At 43.2% G+C, this 16,484-nt stretch overlaps 2 protein-coding genes across 2 annotated transcripts in view; both read right to left on the minus strand.

The window, feature by feature from the left end:
* Positions 1 to 15,994, minus strand: part of LOC308120880 (NLR family CARD domain-containing protein 3-like) — a 45,937-nt gene extending 29,943 nt beyond the window's left edge. Inside the window, exons 1-9 of the mRNA XM_080481779.1 lie at positions 15,648 to 15,994; positions 14,849 to 14,922; positions 13,592 to 13,711; positions 11,826 to 11,945; positions 10,648 to 10,749; positions 10,493 to 10,571; positions 9,973 to 10,180; positions 7,811 to 9,614; positions 7,557 to 7,730 (exon numbers count right to left, since the gene is read on the minus strand). Of these exons, the coding sequence (XP_080337905.1) occupies positions 7,557 to 7,730; positions 7,811 to 9,614; positions 9,973 to 10,180; positions 10,493 to 10,571; positions 10,648 to 10,749; positions 11,826 to 11,945; positions 13,592 to 13,711; positions 14,849 to 14,892 (2,651 nt within the window). The 5' untranslated portion in view covers positions 14,893 to 14,922; positions 15,648 to 15,994. The remainder of the gene's footprint in view (positions 1 to 7,556; positions 7,731 to 7,810; positions 9,615 to 9,972; positions 10,181 to 10,492; positions 10,572 to 10,647; positions 10,750 to 11,825; positions 11,946 to 13,591; positions 13,712 to 14,848; positions 14,923 to 15,647) is intronic.
* LOC308120878 (NLR family CARD domain-containing protein 3-like) overlaps positions 4,083 to 16,484 on the minus strand; it is a 191,272-nt gene continuing 178,870 nt past the window's right edge. Inside the window, exon 11 of the mRNA XM_080481776.1 lies at positions 4,083 to 4,485. Coding sequence (XP_080337902.1) covers positions 4,260 to 4,485 — 226 coding nt within the window. The 3' untranslated portion in view covers positions 4,083 to 4,259. The remainder of the gene's footprint in view (positions 4,486 to 16,484) is intronic.

The raw sequence follows: 16,484 nt of genomic DNA on the forward strand, positions 1-16,484 counted from the left end.
CTGTTGCAAGACCAAAAACTGTTCTGACTCCGAAGGCTCTCAATCACATCATATTGTTGGCCCAAGCTGCCGAACAGGACAAGGGCAAAAGAAAAAAAAAAAAAAAAAAAAAAAAAAAAAAAAAAAAAAAAAAAAAAATGTTTAGGGGGTCAAATGTATTCTCCTTCAGAGGTTGATGGCCGTTTTTGGTAGAAAATCATATTTTGAAAGGCAAACTGCGGACTTCCTGTTGGATTTGGGTCAGGGGTAGCAGCACGTGATTATTAGGTCTCGATGAGACGAACAATTGAGTTTTGGTTTGATCTCTCTACGACATTCCTATGGGCCGTGGTGGCCATTTTGGTTTTTCTAGGTGGCGCTAGAGAACTCATTTTTGCTCTCTGGGGGATAATACAGGATTTTGTTTTTCAAAAAACTAATAATAAGAAACAATACAATTACAACAGGGTCCTGGCCTCCAGGCCCAGGCCTCCTTTGGAGGTCCTGGTCTTTCTGCTCGGTCCCTCATAATGGTCACATTAGCTCAAACATCTGCAATTAAAAAAAGCTTTTACTGCCAGAGTGCAGAATACCCTCGGATGTTCCAGCCCTTGGTTTGGCATGCTGCTCTGGTTTTGGACCTCAAGGAAAACTAATTGAGGAGCCCCGGTGTTAAGGATAAAAAAAAGGTGCAGCAATTTAAAGCGTATTTAAAAGATGTTAAAAAGTTATTTGGACTAAATTACAGCTCAGGGTTAAAACAATAAATTAAATAAGTTCAAAGTGATTAAAGCTAGACCCCCCGATAGATATATTTTATTTTACTGTGTCTCAAATAGAGTTTAAAAGGCTCAAACAGAGTTGTACTTTTCAGGTGAAAGCAGTAGTGTGTTACTCTAAAAGGCCAGCAGAGGGCGCATGGCGATTGAAGGAGCCTAAAAGCTGCACAGAGGCAGCAGCATATTAAATCCTGCAGCCGAGCCAAACACCAGCTCAAGTGGTCTGCCTCTTTGTTTCCTATTACAGGATGGAATCACACCCCTACATGACACACACTGGGTCAGGGGGGCAACAATGGCAGAGTGAGGGAGAGTTTGGAGCTCCAGCTGGGAGATCAGTGACTCTTCATCCAGGAGAGATCAGCCTGCTTTGAAAGCTGAAGCTCAACATGGAGCGTGTCAGAGGTTGACGGAGAATTCTCCACTGCAGCACCTTGCTTCTTCTACCAAGCTTTGAAATGTGGAGCTCCACACGGCTCTGCCACAGTCACAGGACTAAAGCCCAGAGAAGAAGTCTCAGTTTCTCATGGAGATCCTCAGTGTGGATCATCTCATATCAGCCTGATGTCTGACCTTTAGTGTCAACACAACTTTCACTGCACACAAACTCAAACATGGAGTCTGACCTCAGAGTCTCCAGACTACAGAGTGGACTCTCCAGAAGACCACACAGCTGCTCAGCTCCTGAATCCTGCAGCTGGTTCATACTCAGGTCCAGATGTTTCAGATGTTTCAGGAGGGAGGGGTTGGACTTCAGAGCTGAGGCCACAGAAGAACAGCTGATCTCTGACAACCTGCAGTCCTCCAACCTGAATAAAGAGAGAAACGTTGGAAAGACAAAGGTTCCAGATGTGAGTCAGTAGTTTGGAGATAAACTCAATCACCCTCTTTACTGGTTTCATCTCCATTTAGTCTCAATCTGAAGATTTGGTTTTACTTTTGATAATAATTTCTATGATTTCTTCCTTACTAATGAAATGTCTCTGGGTCTTTCTCTTTACACTCTTTAATAGATTCCATGTGTCTTTAATAGGATTCTTCTTTTCTTACATTTCACCACTTTTATTTTTGTAGATATATGACGATTCTCACAGTAGTAGTTAAAGTATTTTTATATTCCACATATGTATTTGCCACTTCTTTAGTTTTGTGTTTTATAGATTCTCTCTATCATGTATTTTACCTTTTGACAGAATCTTTTAATCCTTCTTTGATCAATAGATGATCTTTGTTATTGTTTTCTTTGTTTAACATTTCTTCCTAATTCTGCATTTCTTACAGCTTTATTCACATTGTTGTCTAGATATTCTGATTCCCAGTCACTTGTAATAAATAGCTCTTTTCCACCAGCTCCTACTCAGCCTTACTCCACTTGACCCTACTGGCCTTGCCTCTACTCCACTCAGCCTCACTTGTTTTCCATTACAATAGAACGACCACGGCGTGGGCGGAGTCATCGGAGCTTTCTCCGTCATGCACAAGTAATCACCCTGATGTGATGCTTCACTGTCCGGTGTTTCGGTTTCACTGGTGCTCCTGTTAACTGGTGACTTCTGCCACAAGCTGTTAGTAGCTACTGATGTTAAAGTAAGAAAAACAAACCATACGATACTTTAAATTCTAATGGAGATGTGGTTAAACAGCGTTCACCAGGACAGCCAGGAGCAACACTGATCAGGTCCAATCAGCAGTTTTTCCTTTGGACATGTCAAAGTATTTACTTGATATCCACAGTCCAATTGTTGATTCCTGTCCTCAATGACTTGTCCAGTACTGAGTTCCTCCACCACAATAAATGTTTCCTCCTACTGCCACTCTCCCTGGCCCGGTTCACAAACTGTGTCTGCACACCTGGCATCCATTAGGTGGAGGCTTTAGAACCTCCACCTTGCCCTAGCTCCACCTAGTGGGCAAACATACATTCTAAACCCAAATGGCCAGTCAATAGGAGGGCACACACAAACAGAAACAAACAAACCCATATGAAACCTTAAATGGCTCCTACAGTAGGAACTAGAGGAAAAGTGCATTAAGTTTATTTTGGTAACTCCATTAAGTCCTCAGTCCAAACCCGTCTGTATTACCGTCTGGTGTCCTGATTGGTTTGTAAACAGTTGATGTTGTTGGGAACACTGGTTGTACATCAGGCAATTTGACTGTTGATGATGATGAGTAACAGTGATATGACCACTTTTTTCAGTAATGAGTAATCTAACTAGTTACTATTTCCAAACCAGTAATCAGATTAAAGTTACTTCTTATATTAAGTCCATGCACGTTACTATTTTAGCATTATTATTGTAGCATTACTATTGTAGCGATACTATTGTAGTATTATTTTTGGAGCATTGCTATTGTAGCATTACTATTGCAGCGATACTATTGTAGCATTACTATTGTAGCATTACTTTTATTGCATTATTATTGTAGTGTTACTATTGTGGTGTTACTATTGTAGCCTAATTATTGTAGCAATACTATTGTAGCATTACTATTGTAGCATTACTATTGTGGCATTACTATTGTGGCATTACTATTGTGGCGTTACTATTGTGGCCTTACTATTGTAGCATTACTATTGTATCAATACTATTGTAGCGATACTATTGTAGCGATACTATTGTAGCATTACTATTTTAGCGATACAATTGTAGCATTATTATTGTAACATTACTATTGTAGTTTTACTATTGTAGTGTTACTATTGCAGCGTTACTATTGTAGCATTACTATTGTAGCATTACTTTTGTTGCATTATTATTGTAGTGTTACTATTGTAGCCTAATTATTGTAGCATTACTATTGCAGCATTACTATTTTAGCATTACTATTGCAGCGTTACTATTGTAGCGTTATTATTGTAGCGTTACTATTGTAGCGTTACTATAGTAGCATTACTATTGTAGCATTACTATTGTAGAATTACTATTGTGGCGTTACTATTGTAGCATTACTATTGCAGCATCACTATTGTAGCATTACTATCGTGGCGTCCAGCAGTCTCAGTTTCTCATGGAGATCCTCAGTGTGGATCATCTCATATCAGCCTGATGTCTGACCTTTAGTGTCAACACAACTTTCACTGCACACAAACTCAAACATGGAGTCTGACCTCAGAGTCTCCAGACTACAGAGTGGACTCTCCAGAAAACCACACAGCTGCTCAACTCCTGAATCCTGCAGCGGGTTCATACTCAGGTCCAGATGTTTCAGATGTTTCAGGAGGGAGGGGTTGGACTTCAGAGCTGAGGCCACAGAAGAACAGCTGATCTCTGACAACCTGCAGCTCCTCAACCTGAATAAAGAGAGAAAGAAGTGAGATTAGAGGACAAAGTTTGATGTTGAAGTCATTGAGACTGAAGAAGGTTCAGACTGGAAGAGTTTAGAAATGTAAAGTCCAAACAGCTGAAGCCACCAGGAGGAGAAGAGTCTCATCAACATGCTGATCACTAACATGCTGCAGAGCTCAGTCCATCTCTGTCCTCCAACATCTGGATCCTCCTAAACTCCTCTCAGTGGTTTGACTTCAACACATTCTAACTTCAGACAGTGAACTGACCTCAGAGTCTCCAGGTTACAGTTTGGACTCTCCAGTCCAGCACACAGAACCTTCACTGATGAATCCTTCAGCTGGTTCCTACTCAGGTCCAGATGTTTGAGATGGGAGGAGTCAGACTTCAGAGCCGAGGAGATCACTCCACAGTCGGAGAGTTGACATGAAGAAAGGCTGTAATGAGACACAGAGAGGACAGGACGTTGTTATGAGGACTTTGTTGGACCTCAGAGCTTCAGATCGTCTTCTCTGGGTTTGACTTTGGCTTCATGTGGACGTGAAGGAGAGGACATGGAGGTCCACATGTTTTGTTCATGTCTTCAGTTCCAGATGTTGAAGTGAAGCTGTGGAGTGGAGCTGGACGTCCTGCTACTTCTTTCTATTCATTACAGAGTGTTTGGTTGGAGAGACGGGGACAGTGGAGACAATCATTCTTCTGAGAGACACAATTCATTCATTCATTCATGGTTTAGTTTGTGAGAACTGTGGGAGCAGAGACATTGTCCTGGAGTTTGTTCAGTCTTCTTTGATTCTAGTTTTGTACTTCACTTTGATTTGAGTCTTTTTGTCAGGAAATTGTCCAGTTTGGAAAGACAAAGGTTCCAGATGTGAGTCAGTAGTTTGGAGATAAACTCAATCACCCTCTTTACTGGTTTCATCTCCATTTAGTCTCAATCTGAAGATTTGGTTTTACTTTTGATAATAATTTCTATGATTTCTTCCTTACTAATGAAATGTCTCTGGGTCTTTCTCTTTACACTCTTTAATAGATTCCATGTGTCTTTAATAGGATTCTTCTTTTCTTACATTTCACCACTTTTATTTTTCTGATTTTTATTTTTCAAAATTCTCACAGTAGTAGTTAACTTATTTTTATGTTTCACATATTTATTTGCCACTTCTTTAGTTTTGTGTTTTACAGATTCTCTCTATCATGTAATTTTCTTTTTTGACAGAATCTTTTTTAATCCTTCTTTGATCAATAGATGATCTTTTTTAATGTTTTTGTTAATAATAGTTTAACATTTCTTCCTAATTCTGCATTTCTTACAGCTTTATTCACATTGTTGTCTAGATATTCTGATTCCCAGTCACTTGTAATAAATATCTCTTTTCCACCAGCTCCTACTCAGCCTTACTCCACTTGACCCTACTGGCCTTGCCTCTACTCCACTCAGCCTCACTTGTTTTCCATGACAATAGAACGACCACGGCGTGGGCGGAGTCATCGGAGCTTTCCCCGTCATGCACAAGTAATCACCCTGATGTGATGCTTCACTGTCCGGTGTTTCGGTTTCACTGGTGCCCCTGTCAACTGGTGACTTCTTTAAAATAAGACAAATAAACAATACAATACTTTAAACTTTAATGGAAGTGCAGTTAAACAGCGTTCACCAGGACAGCTATGGACTTTGATCAGGAATTTGTTTGTGTTCAGGTTTAAAAAATGGCGAGTGAATGAGCCGCTCACTGACTCATCTGCGTCGTGACACGCTGGTGAATCAGCGACCCGCCGTCATCACATTGTCTACTCCTCTTAGCTCGCTTGGAACCTCAGTATATCATGAAAGTACCTGGTAGCAGGGACCATCATGTAGTGGGAAAGTGTAAAAAGTGAGTAGAGTCGAATCGAGTAAGGCTGAGAAGGAACTAGTGGAAAAGTGGCATAAGTTTATTTTGGTGCCTCCATTAAGTCCTCAGTCCAAATCGGTCTGTATTACAGTCTGTTGTCCTGATTGGTTTGTTTTTGATGTTGTTGGGAACACTGGTTGTACATCAGGCAATTTGACTGTTGATGATGATGAGTAACAGTGATATGATCACTTTTTTCAGTAATGCGTATTCTAACGCATTACTATTTCCAAACCAGTAATCAGATTAAAGTTACTTCTTATATTAAGTCCATGCGCATTACTATTGTAGTGTTACTATTGTAGCGATACTATTGCAGCATTACTATTGTAGTTTTACTATTGTAGTTTTACAATTTTAGCATTACCATTGTAGCGATACTCTTGTAGTGTTACTATTGTAGCGATACTATTGTGGCGTTACTATTGTAGCGATACTATTGTAGCATTACTATTGTAGCATTACTATTGTGGCATTACTATTGTAGCATTACTATTGTGGCGTCCAGCAGGATGAGTTTCTTCTCTACAAAGACACTTTATTATTAAACAGAAGCGGCTGCTCCTTCTCTCCTCCAAACTAACAGACACACACAGAGCATGCAGTCTGACCTGACCCGCCCCCTTCTCCACTCTCAGCCAATCACAGAGCAACTCGCTCTAACGGTGCGTTCAGGTGACATAAAAGAATTGGAACCTAGAAATGTCAACACTAAACCATCCCTTTGCAACAAGAACAAAACTGCAGGGATGTTGAACTCTTTTTGCATTTTTTTCTTTTTCAATCAATCAATCGTTCAATCAGATACTTTATTTGCCTCAGAGGGGGGTAATTAAAAGGTCGGATAGAGCAGATAGAGCAGATAGTGTATATATATATATCTATCTATCAATAGTGCAACAATAGACTACAACTACATCTCTGCGTAAATGAAAACCAGTAATAGTAAAAATGTGATAATAAAAGCGTGAGTCAGGTAATAAGACAGCAAGTAGTGACAGTAGGATTCCTAAGATTATATTCATTTAAAATGAAAAGAAGAAAAACACACCAATTCTGTGTGAGGGTCAGAAAGTGAAGACAGTGGTTCATGAAGCTTCATCTGGCCATCACTAGAATAAACTATTCTATTCTATTTTGTCCCGCCGCTGTGCTTCACTCCACTGATTTGACTGGTTGCTTCATAAGAAGTACTGGTCACTGTGAGGCTCTCGCCTCTGCTCTCTCATCCTCCTCTCTTTCCTTGGTGGATCCTCAGCCTCCTAAGTGATGATATTTTCATCCAGCCACAGGAGCACACCTGAAGTGAGTGTCCTGCTGCTGCTGGGCTTGTCTCACGTGTGGTGTTCTTGCTCGTAGTCGTGTCGGTGTCAGAGTCTGAGGCAGAACTCTGTGACATGGAGCATCACAAACACAGTGAGTGGAGGAAGTAAAGCTGCTGCTCTCCACCTGAACTTACACTGGAAACTTTACTTTGTAGTTGTACTTCCTGATTAATAGAGGAGAAAATATCAAGAGGCTGCAGTGTTCTACTGAGATGTTTTACTGATGTTCTAGAGATGTGAGCAGGAGAACAGAGAGTGGTGGATATTAATGATCAATAATGTCAGAACCTGAGAGCTTCCAGTTTACAGTGAGGACTCTCCAGTCCAGAAGACAGCCGCTTCACTCCTGAATCCTGCAGGTTGTTGTTACTCAGGTCCAGATGTGTCAGACTGGAGGACTGAGAGCTGAGGACTGAGGACAGAGCTCCACAGCTTCTCTCTGACAGACCACAGCAGCTCAACCTGAAGAAGAAGCAACAATGAAAACCAGTTCAATGTTTGTCATGGACTCAGTTCTACATATTTGTTCATGAACCACGTACACAGCTTTGTTGGAGGCTTTGACCACTGGCAGCAGCTTCAGAAGAGCCTCCTCTGAAGCAGAGTATTTCTTCAGGTCAAACTCCTTCAGATCTTCTTCTGATGACAGTAAGATGAAGACCAGAGCTGACCACTGAGCAGGAGACAGTCTATCAGTGGAGAGACGTCCTGATCTCAGGGACTGTTGGATCTCCTCCACCAGAGAACCATCGTTAAGTTCATTCAGGCAGTGGAACAGATTGATGCTTCTCTCTCCAGACAGATTCTCACTCAGCTTCTTCTTGATGTACTGGACCGTTTTCTGATTGGTCTGTGAGCTACTTCCTGTCTGTGTCAGCAGACCTCGGAGGAGACTCTGGTTCGTCTGCAGTGAAAGACCCAGGAGGAAGCGGAGGAACAAGTCCAGGTGTCCATTTGGACTCTTCAAGGCCTCGTCCACTGCTCTCTGATGGAGATGGTGGAGATTAACTTTCTTCCTCAACACTTTTGACCTCCAGGACGTTTGTTGTTGTTCATCCAGGAGGTTGATTCCAGAGCTGATGAAGGTCTGATGGACATGAAGAGCAGCCAGAAACTCCTGAAGGCTCAGATGGATGAAGCAGAAGACCTTGTCCTGGTACAGGCCTTGCTCCTCTTTAAAGACCTGTGTGAACATTCCAGAGTACAGTGAGGCTGCTCTGAGATCCAGGCCACACTCTGTCAGGTCGGAGTCATAGAAGATCAGATTTCCTTTCTGCAGCTCATCAAAAGCCAGTTTTCCCAGAGACTTCACCATCTCCCTGCTCTCTGGACTCCAGTGTGGATCTGTGGCAGTTCCTCCATCATACTTGACCTTCTTGACTTTGGCCTGGACCACCAGGTGGTGGATGTACATCTGAGTCATGGTCTTGGGCAGCTCTCCTCCCTCTCTGCTCTTCAACACCTCCTCCAGAACTGTAGCAGTGATCCAGCAGAAGACTGGGATGTGGCACATGATGTGGAGGCTTCGTGAGGTCTTGATGTGGGAGATGATCCTGCTGGCCTGCTGCTCCTCTCTGAACCTCCTCCTGAAGTACTCCTCCTTCTGTGGGTCAGTGAACCCTCGGACCTCCGTCACCATGCCGACACAGTCAGGAGGGATGTGATTGGCTGCTGCAGGTCGTGTGGTGATCCAGAGGCGAGCAGAGGGAAGCAGGTTCCCCCTGATGAGGTTTGTCAGCAGCACATCCACTGAGGTGGACTCTGTAACATCAGTCAGGATCTCAGGGTGCTGGAAGTCCAGAGGGAGTCGACACTCATCCAGACCGTCAAAGATGAAGAGCACCTGGAGGTCTTCAAAGCTGCAGAGTCCTGCTTCTTTGGTTGGAGTGAAGAAGTGATGAACAAGTCCCACCAAGCTGAACTTCTTCTCCTTCAGCACATTCAGCTCTCTGAAGGTGAATGGAAATGTGAAGTGGACGTCCTGGTTGCTTTGGTCTTCAGCCCAGTCCAGAGTGAACTTCTGTGTCAGGACTGTTTTCCCAATGCCAGCCACTCCCTTTGTCAGCACTGTTCTGATTGGTGGAGATCTTCCAGGTGAGGCTTTAAAGAGGTCTCCTGGTCTGATGCTGCTTTCTGCTCTGGCTGCTCTCCTGGATGCTGTTTCAATCTGTCTGACCTCATGTTCCTCATTGACCTCTGCAGTCCCTCCCTCTGTGATGTGGAGCTCTGTGTAGATCTGCTTCAGGAGGGTGGACTCTCCTGCTTTAGAGAGCCCCTCAAACACAACCTGGAACCTCTTCTTCAGGGCACATTTCACCTTCTGTTGGCAGACGCCAGCAGAAGTTCCTGAAAAGAAGAAAGCAGGAATGAGTTGAGTGTGTTTGACATTGAATGTGAAGATGACAGTGTGTTAGTGGAGATGTTTCTCCTCCATCAGCTCCATCCAGCTCCTCAGTGGAGACCAAACAGCCTCTGATCTGATGCAGATGTTTGCATCACATGAGCAGCAGAGTTCAGGAACTCTCTTTGTGTCTCCTCTTCTCTGCTGCTTGTTTTGGACTTTCTGCCTGTTTCACACTTTCTGTGTCTGACCTGGAAATGACCTGTGTTCTCTGGATGGACTCTGTTTCTGACTGCTTTCTGCTCCAGCTGAGAACATTTCAGCTTCATCTCCATCCTGTGAAATGAGATCAAATCCTCTTACTGCTCCTCAGACGCTCAGCCAGCTCCTCCTGCTTCATCCTCCTCAGGAAGTCCAGGGTGATCCTCAGAAATGACTCTCTGCTGCTCCTCTGCTCTTCATCCTCATGCTCCCTCTCACTCTCTGAGCATGCTGGGTAATCTGGACTCAGGAGCTTCTTCATCTGCTTCAGCTCCTTCTTCATGAAAGTCACCATGTTGTCCTCCAGCAGCTGGAACAGAGAAACATCTGGAGTTGACTTTGAGCTGAAACTGAAGCCAGGTTGAGATGTGAGTGTAAATCCAGTGCAGAGAGCAGGATGGACAACATGTGAAGCCAAATCACACTTCATGTGGGATCTCCAGCAGAAGCAGCTTCAAGCATCAGTGAAGACTGGAAGCTGGATGAAGGTTGGACTGTTTCACTTTGGACCTGAATGGATCTAATAAGCTGAGTGTCTGTTTCATGTTTCAGCTGGAAGTCACAGCAGCTTCTTCTGTCTCATGATGTGACAGTAAAGTGTTGAATGGAGACGTGTTCTCACCATAAATGTGGAGTCCAGATGTCTTTGATGCTGAGGGGCGGAGCCACCAGGGAGAAGCTGGGAGCTCTGCTGGCTCACGCTGCAGAAACATGTTGACTTTGTTAAAGCTGCTGTGTGGTGTGATGAGGAATCCTGAGACAAACACTGATTCTCACCCCTCATCACCACTTCCTGCTCCACATTTAAAGGTTAAGGGTTCCTCCTTAGAGCGGTCACTCTTCATGGACACACAGCTGGATGGAAACCCAGAGTCAGAGCTAAAAACAAACACAACATCAGGAACAGACTGACTGGAACAATGGAAGATACATGGAAGAAATGAGACTTTGATTCTCTCAGTCAGACTTTGTGAAAATACTATGAGGATATTTAATAGTTATAAACTGGAGTTCCACATTTAAAGTTACTCTACCCGAAAAACAATCTTCAAAATGTACTTCCCATAAAACAGATCCCTTCTGCAGAGAGAATAAACCAAAACACCAAAACAAGACCATCAACACTCATTTGGACTCATTTCCAACCTGCAGTTTCCCAAATCGATCCACCAAAGTTGATGTTTACAAACAAAACATCAAACTGTGTTGATGTTTCCTAACTGACATCATCTTGGGAAATCTACCACAAGGGTTTCTGGGATATCAAAGATGGCGCCGCAGAAGCTGAAGCAAAATGATCAACATTGGACCGATTCAGCCCAAAATAAAAGACTGGACTTTCTCAAGAGAAAGAGGATTAGAACCTCCAGAATATTCTTAAATGTTGTGAAACTGATCATTAATCAGCAAGAGGTCAACACACTGGTATGTTCCTTTAGATTTAAATGCTGGAATTATGTGTTTGTGTGAGTGTCATGACGAATTCCATTCAGAAAGGTATTAATGTATCAGAGATCAACATCAACAACTGAATCCTACATTTTTCATGTTTCCCAAATGGATTCTGGTCGATTAACTTTAAAGTTAAAAATCATTCAGTTCAAATCTTTTACATCCCCCCCATCCCCCTCTCCTCTGGTGTTCCTCAGGGCTCTGTACTTGGTCCCACCTTCTTCATTGTCCATCTCCTCCACTTGTCCATATTTCTCATAAATACATCATGAAGTTTCTTTGCTATGCAGATGACACTCAGCTCTACGTCTCCACCAAACCACCTTCACCCTGCAGCATCACTGCTCCACACCCTGGTCACCTCCATCTCCCTCTCAAATCCTCCAGAAACTCCATCTGGACTAAAACTCAGTTCCCTAAAATACTGGAAGTGAATCTTAGAGTGAGCACAACTTCTCTCACTCTGGTTTTGAGGAAATAAAAGAAAAGAAAGAGTTTCTTACTTTGTGTCTGAAGGTCCAGGTTCAGTACTGAAGTCTACTGGAAGATGTTTGGACCCGTCACTCTTCATAGACAAGCTGCTGGATACTGAAGACCCTGCTGTGTGTCTGAGCTTCTGACATCTACACACACACACACACACACACACACACACACACACACACACACACACACACACACACACACACACACACACACACACACACACACACACACACACACACACACACACACACACACACACACACACACACACACACACACACACACACACACACACACACACACAGTCAAAATGTTGTATTAGATCAACAGATCACACTTGGTTCTTATCATTTCATTTCCTGTTTTCAACAAAAGAACTTTAATGTTATTTTCTTCTGGAAAAGTTTTCAGGAATTGATCAGTAAAAATATGTTTGATGAAAGAACCTCAATAACCTTCATGTCATTTCCAATCTGCCATTTGTTTCAAAGTTCCTGGAAAAGTAGGAGCATCTGATCTGGACTCTGACTTTTCCCACAATAATCAGTATGAACAGTTCCAGTCTGGTTTCCCTCAATGAAGCTCAGAAACAGAAACTCTCATCAGAATCACCATCAACCACCTGACTGCAGCCGACTCTGGACTTTTACCCTCCTCCTCCTCCTCCTCCTCTTCGTCCTCCTCTTCTTCCTCCTCCTCCTTGAATCTGAGTGCAGCCTGTGTCTCCAACTCCATTTAACCCTCCTCCTCAGACTGACGTCCATCAGACTGTCCATCACATCACTGGATTGGTTCCATTCAATTCCATTTGATTCAATTTGATTCAATTCAATTCATAGAGAACCACAATACTCTCAAGGTACTTCTACAGAGAAAAAACTCAACTGTTCCACCACAGCAAGTAAAAGCAACAGTAGAAAGAAAAAACATTTTAACAGGAAGAAAAGTGGAGAACCAGACTCAGAGGAAGAAACCTGCAGAAACAGACTAAGAGGAGACTTTCTGTTCTTCTGGTTGAAGGTTCAAAGACAGAAAGTGATGAAGTGAGAGGACAGGGACAAAGAGTAACAAGCAACATACAGATTTGTCTTTAGTTGCATTGAGCTCATTCAGTTCAAATCTTTTCCATCCCCCCATCCCCCTCTCCTCTGGTGTTCCCCAGGGCTCTGTACTTGGTCCCACCTTCTTCATTGTCCATCTCCTCCACTTGTCCATATTTCTCATAAATACATCATGAAGTTTCTTTGCTATGCAGACGACACTCAGCTCTACGTCTCCACCAAACCAACTTCACCCTCCCACCCACCTCCATCAGTGACCATCTACAGGACATCAAGACCTGGTTCTTCTTCTAATTGATCAAACTCAGCAGTGATAAAGAAGTTCTCCTCATATGATTCAGGTCCATTAAAGCTCCTAGTTTGTCCTCCATCATGGACAGCTCCTCTGGTTCCCCTCCAGTCAGGGTGAGGAGTCTGGGTGTCTTCCTCTACAGCACTCTGTTATTTAAAACCCACATCAATAGAATGACTGTCAGCATATTTCCACCCTGGTAAAATCAAGCGCTGTTGCTCCTCCCTCTCACCCAGCAGCATCTCCACACTGCTCCACACCCTGGTCACCTCCATCTGTTTCCTTCTCTCTGCTCTCCCTCTCAAATCCTCCACAAACTCCATCTGGACTAAAACTCAGTTCCCTAACATACTGGAAGTGAATCTTAGAATGAGCACAACTTCTCTCACTCTGGTTTTGAGGAAAGAAAAGAAAAGAAAGAGTTTCTTACTTTATGTCTGAAGGTCCAGGTTCAGTACTGAAGTCTACTGGAAGATGTTTGGACCGGTCACTCTTCATAGACAACCTGCTGGATACTGAAGACCCTGCTGTGTGTCTGAGCTTCTGACCTCTACACACACACACACACACACACACACACACACACACACACACACACACACACACACACACACACACACACACACACACACACACACACATCACTTTCTAATTTATTCCCAACCCGTCACCTGACACTGTCCCCAAACGTCACAAAACACCGTCCCCTTACTCTCTTCTGATGTGAGGAGGACAACCAGCCAAAACTACCCAGGAGGTGATTCTAAAATAAAGAGGTAGAATCTTCCTGAAAGGCCCAGTCAGTCACCAGATCTCAATCCAATAGAACCTGAACTTCACCTCTTACAGATTAAACTTGGATTAGAAAGGCCCACAAAGCAACATCAAGTGAGCGGCTCTGCGGTGAAGCCTGGAAGAGCATTAAAATAGAGGAAACCCAGCGAGCGCCTGCTGACGTCATGAGTTCACAACTTCAGCCAGTCATTGCCTGCAAAGGCTTTTCAACAAGTGTGAGAGATGAAGGATTGATTCTCTCTCATTTCATTGGTTCAGTGACTTTTGAGCCTCTGACATGAAGGGATTGTGTTCAAATCCTTTAGTTCCTCACATTGTTATGGGATGTTTTAGTTGAAGCCACTGAATTAAAGCTGAAGTCTGGAGGGTTTCATTTCTATTTCCTGTGGTAATATACAGAACAAAATGAGACATACTTTGTCTCTGGACAAATCTTTGTGGACCAAACTGTAAGTTAGTGATGTGGGACGTTTGGACTTCAGTGTCATGTGGAGACGTCCACTTCCTTTAAACTCCCTGTTGGAAAGGTGACACTGCTCTGACCTTGGATCAGCTTAAGAGGAGTTAGAAACTCTGACCTGAAAGACAACACATGATCTCCTAGTCTTTGTCCTTTCTCCTGCTTGTCCTTGTGTCTTTCATGATCACATTGGGACTGATCATGGGGACGGTGGAATGTCTCTGCACCTCATGTCCTTTACTGCAGCTCTTTTTCTGCTGCCTGTTGAAATCACTTCAGCTCACTTTGGATGACTTGAAATCACTGAGCCTTGAGACGTGTCAATACAGCAGAGCCACTTTTACTACATTTCATCTTTCTATGGAGTTTACATTTAGTGTCCATTCTTCTGTTTGCTGTTTGACTGACTGCAGGAGGGGGGACGTCTCTTACCTGTCCACACACTCTGGTGGGTCTTCTTCATCCACGTCCCACATGTTGAGTCAGACAGAGAGAAACACACCAACCTGCTCAACACACACACACACACACACACACACACACACACACACACACACACACACACACACACACACACACACACACACACACACACACACACACACACAGAGGAGATCATGTGGGTGGTGCAGCAGGAAACAGAAACACACATCCTGGTAGTTCCAGTTAGAGACGGTATCATTCAGTAGACTGAGATCAGAGAGCGACAGCCGAGACAAAACAGAGAAAGAAGAAAAACAAGAAGCATAAATAATGAACAAACAGAAGAAATAAGATGAGAGAAGAAAATATAGAAACAATAAAAATACAACAATCAATAGGATTAATGTCAGTTGGAGGTTTCAGGGAAAAAATGAAGCGTCTGGATGATAAATAATGTGATGATTGAGTCGTGTGTGTGTGTGTGTGTGTGTGTGTGTGTGTGTGTGTGTGTGTGTGTGTGTGTGTGTGTGTGTGTGTGTGTGTGTTGGTTTGAATGTTTTAGACTCACACAAACATGAGCCAATCAGAGTGAAGCCCCGCCCACTGCTGAATGTTTTCAGAGTTTCTCCATGGAGAAGAAAAGAAGTGAAGAAAGGAGTTAAATGGAGGATGAAATGTTTGTCCAACAGGTGAAGAAGAAGAAAGCAGCTGTCAGAGGTTTGTGATGGTGTGAATGAAAGAGAAAAAGAGAAGTTAGAAAGTCTTTTGCTCCGTTGTGGAAGCTTCTAAAGAGCTGACAGATCCTCACCTGAACTCTCTTCTCTTCTTCTTACAGACACTTTTCCACGTGTGAGGAAACTTGTGGAGAGAAGGAGCTGCTCTTCGTCCCTCTGAGTCCGTCTCAGTCCGTCTCTGATGTCTGACAGCGTCGACGTTCTCTTTCCTGCTCTGACACACCCAGAGGAGGACATTCCTGAGAAAACCTGTTTGAAACCTGCTTCATGACGTCAATGTGAACTTTAAAGTGAAGGTGGAGCTTTAATATAAAGTCTGACTCTTTATTTGGAGGAAGAACTTTTCTCTTAGAACAGCTGTTCAACATGTGGCTCTTCAGCTCCTCTGTAGTGGCTCCCTGAAGCTTCACTGAATCACACTGAAACCAACATTGTGTTGTGGTTGCACTGGGAAGAAGAGCTCACTGTAGAAGGGGGCGGGGCCAGGTGACATAAGCAGAGAGAGGAGGTGTGGTGCACTGATGTTGGGGGTGGAGTCAGAGGGGGTGGAGCTTCACCTGTTGGAATGTTTGGCCTGTTGGAATGTTTGGCCTGACAGCTTCAGTCTGGGTGGAGAAGAAAAGACTCTCCACTCCACCCACCGTCTGTCTGCTTCCACCACTTCTACACTCTTTTATTTTCATTCTATTTACACACCAGAGTCTTTTTCAAAAGGAATCTGGTCTCTTGTGAAAACCACTTTGAAAAAAACAACAAATGAAAAAGAAAAACAAGCAAAAACGAGTTAATGGGGAAAAAACACTTTACAACAGCAAAGATAAAAAACCTTAAATGACCAGAGTTTTGAAACAAAAGAGGATTAAAATTTTTAAAAAGACATGAAATTCTATCTAAAAAGGAGCAAAAATGTT

The sequence above is a fragment of the Lipophrys pholis genome, assembly GCF_963383615.2.
Source record: "Lipophrys pholis genome assembly, chromosome: 15".
NCBI classification, from domain to species: domain Eukaryota; kingdom Metazoa; phylum Chordata; class Actinopteri; order Blenniiformes; family Blenniidae; genus Lipophrys; species Lipophrys pholis.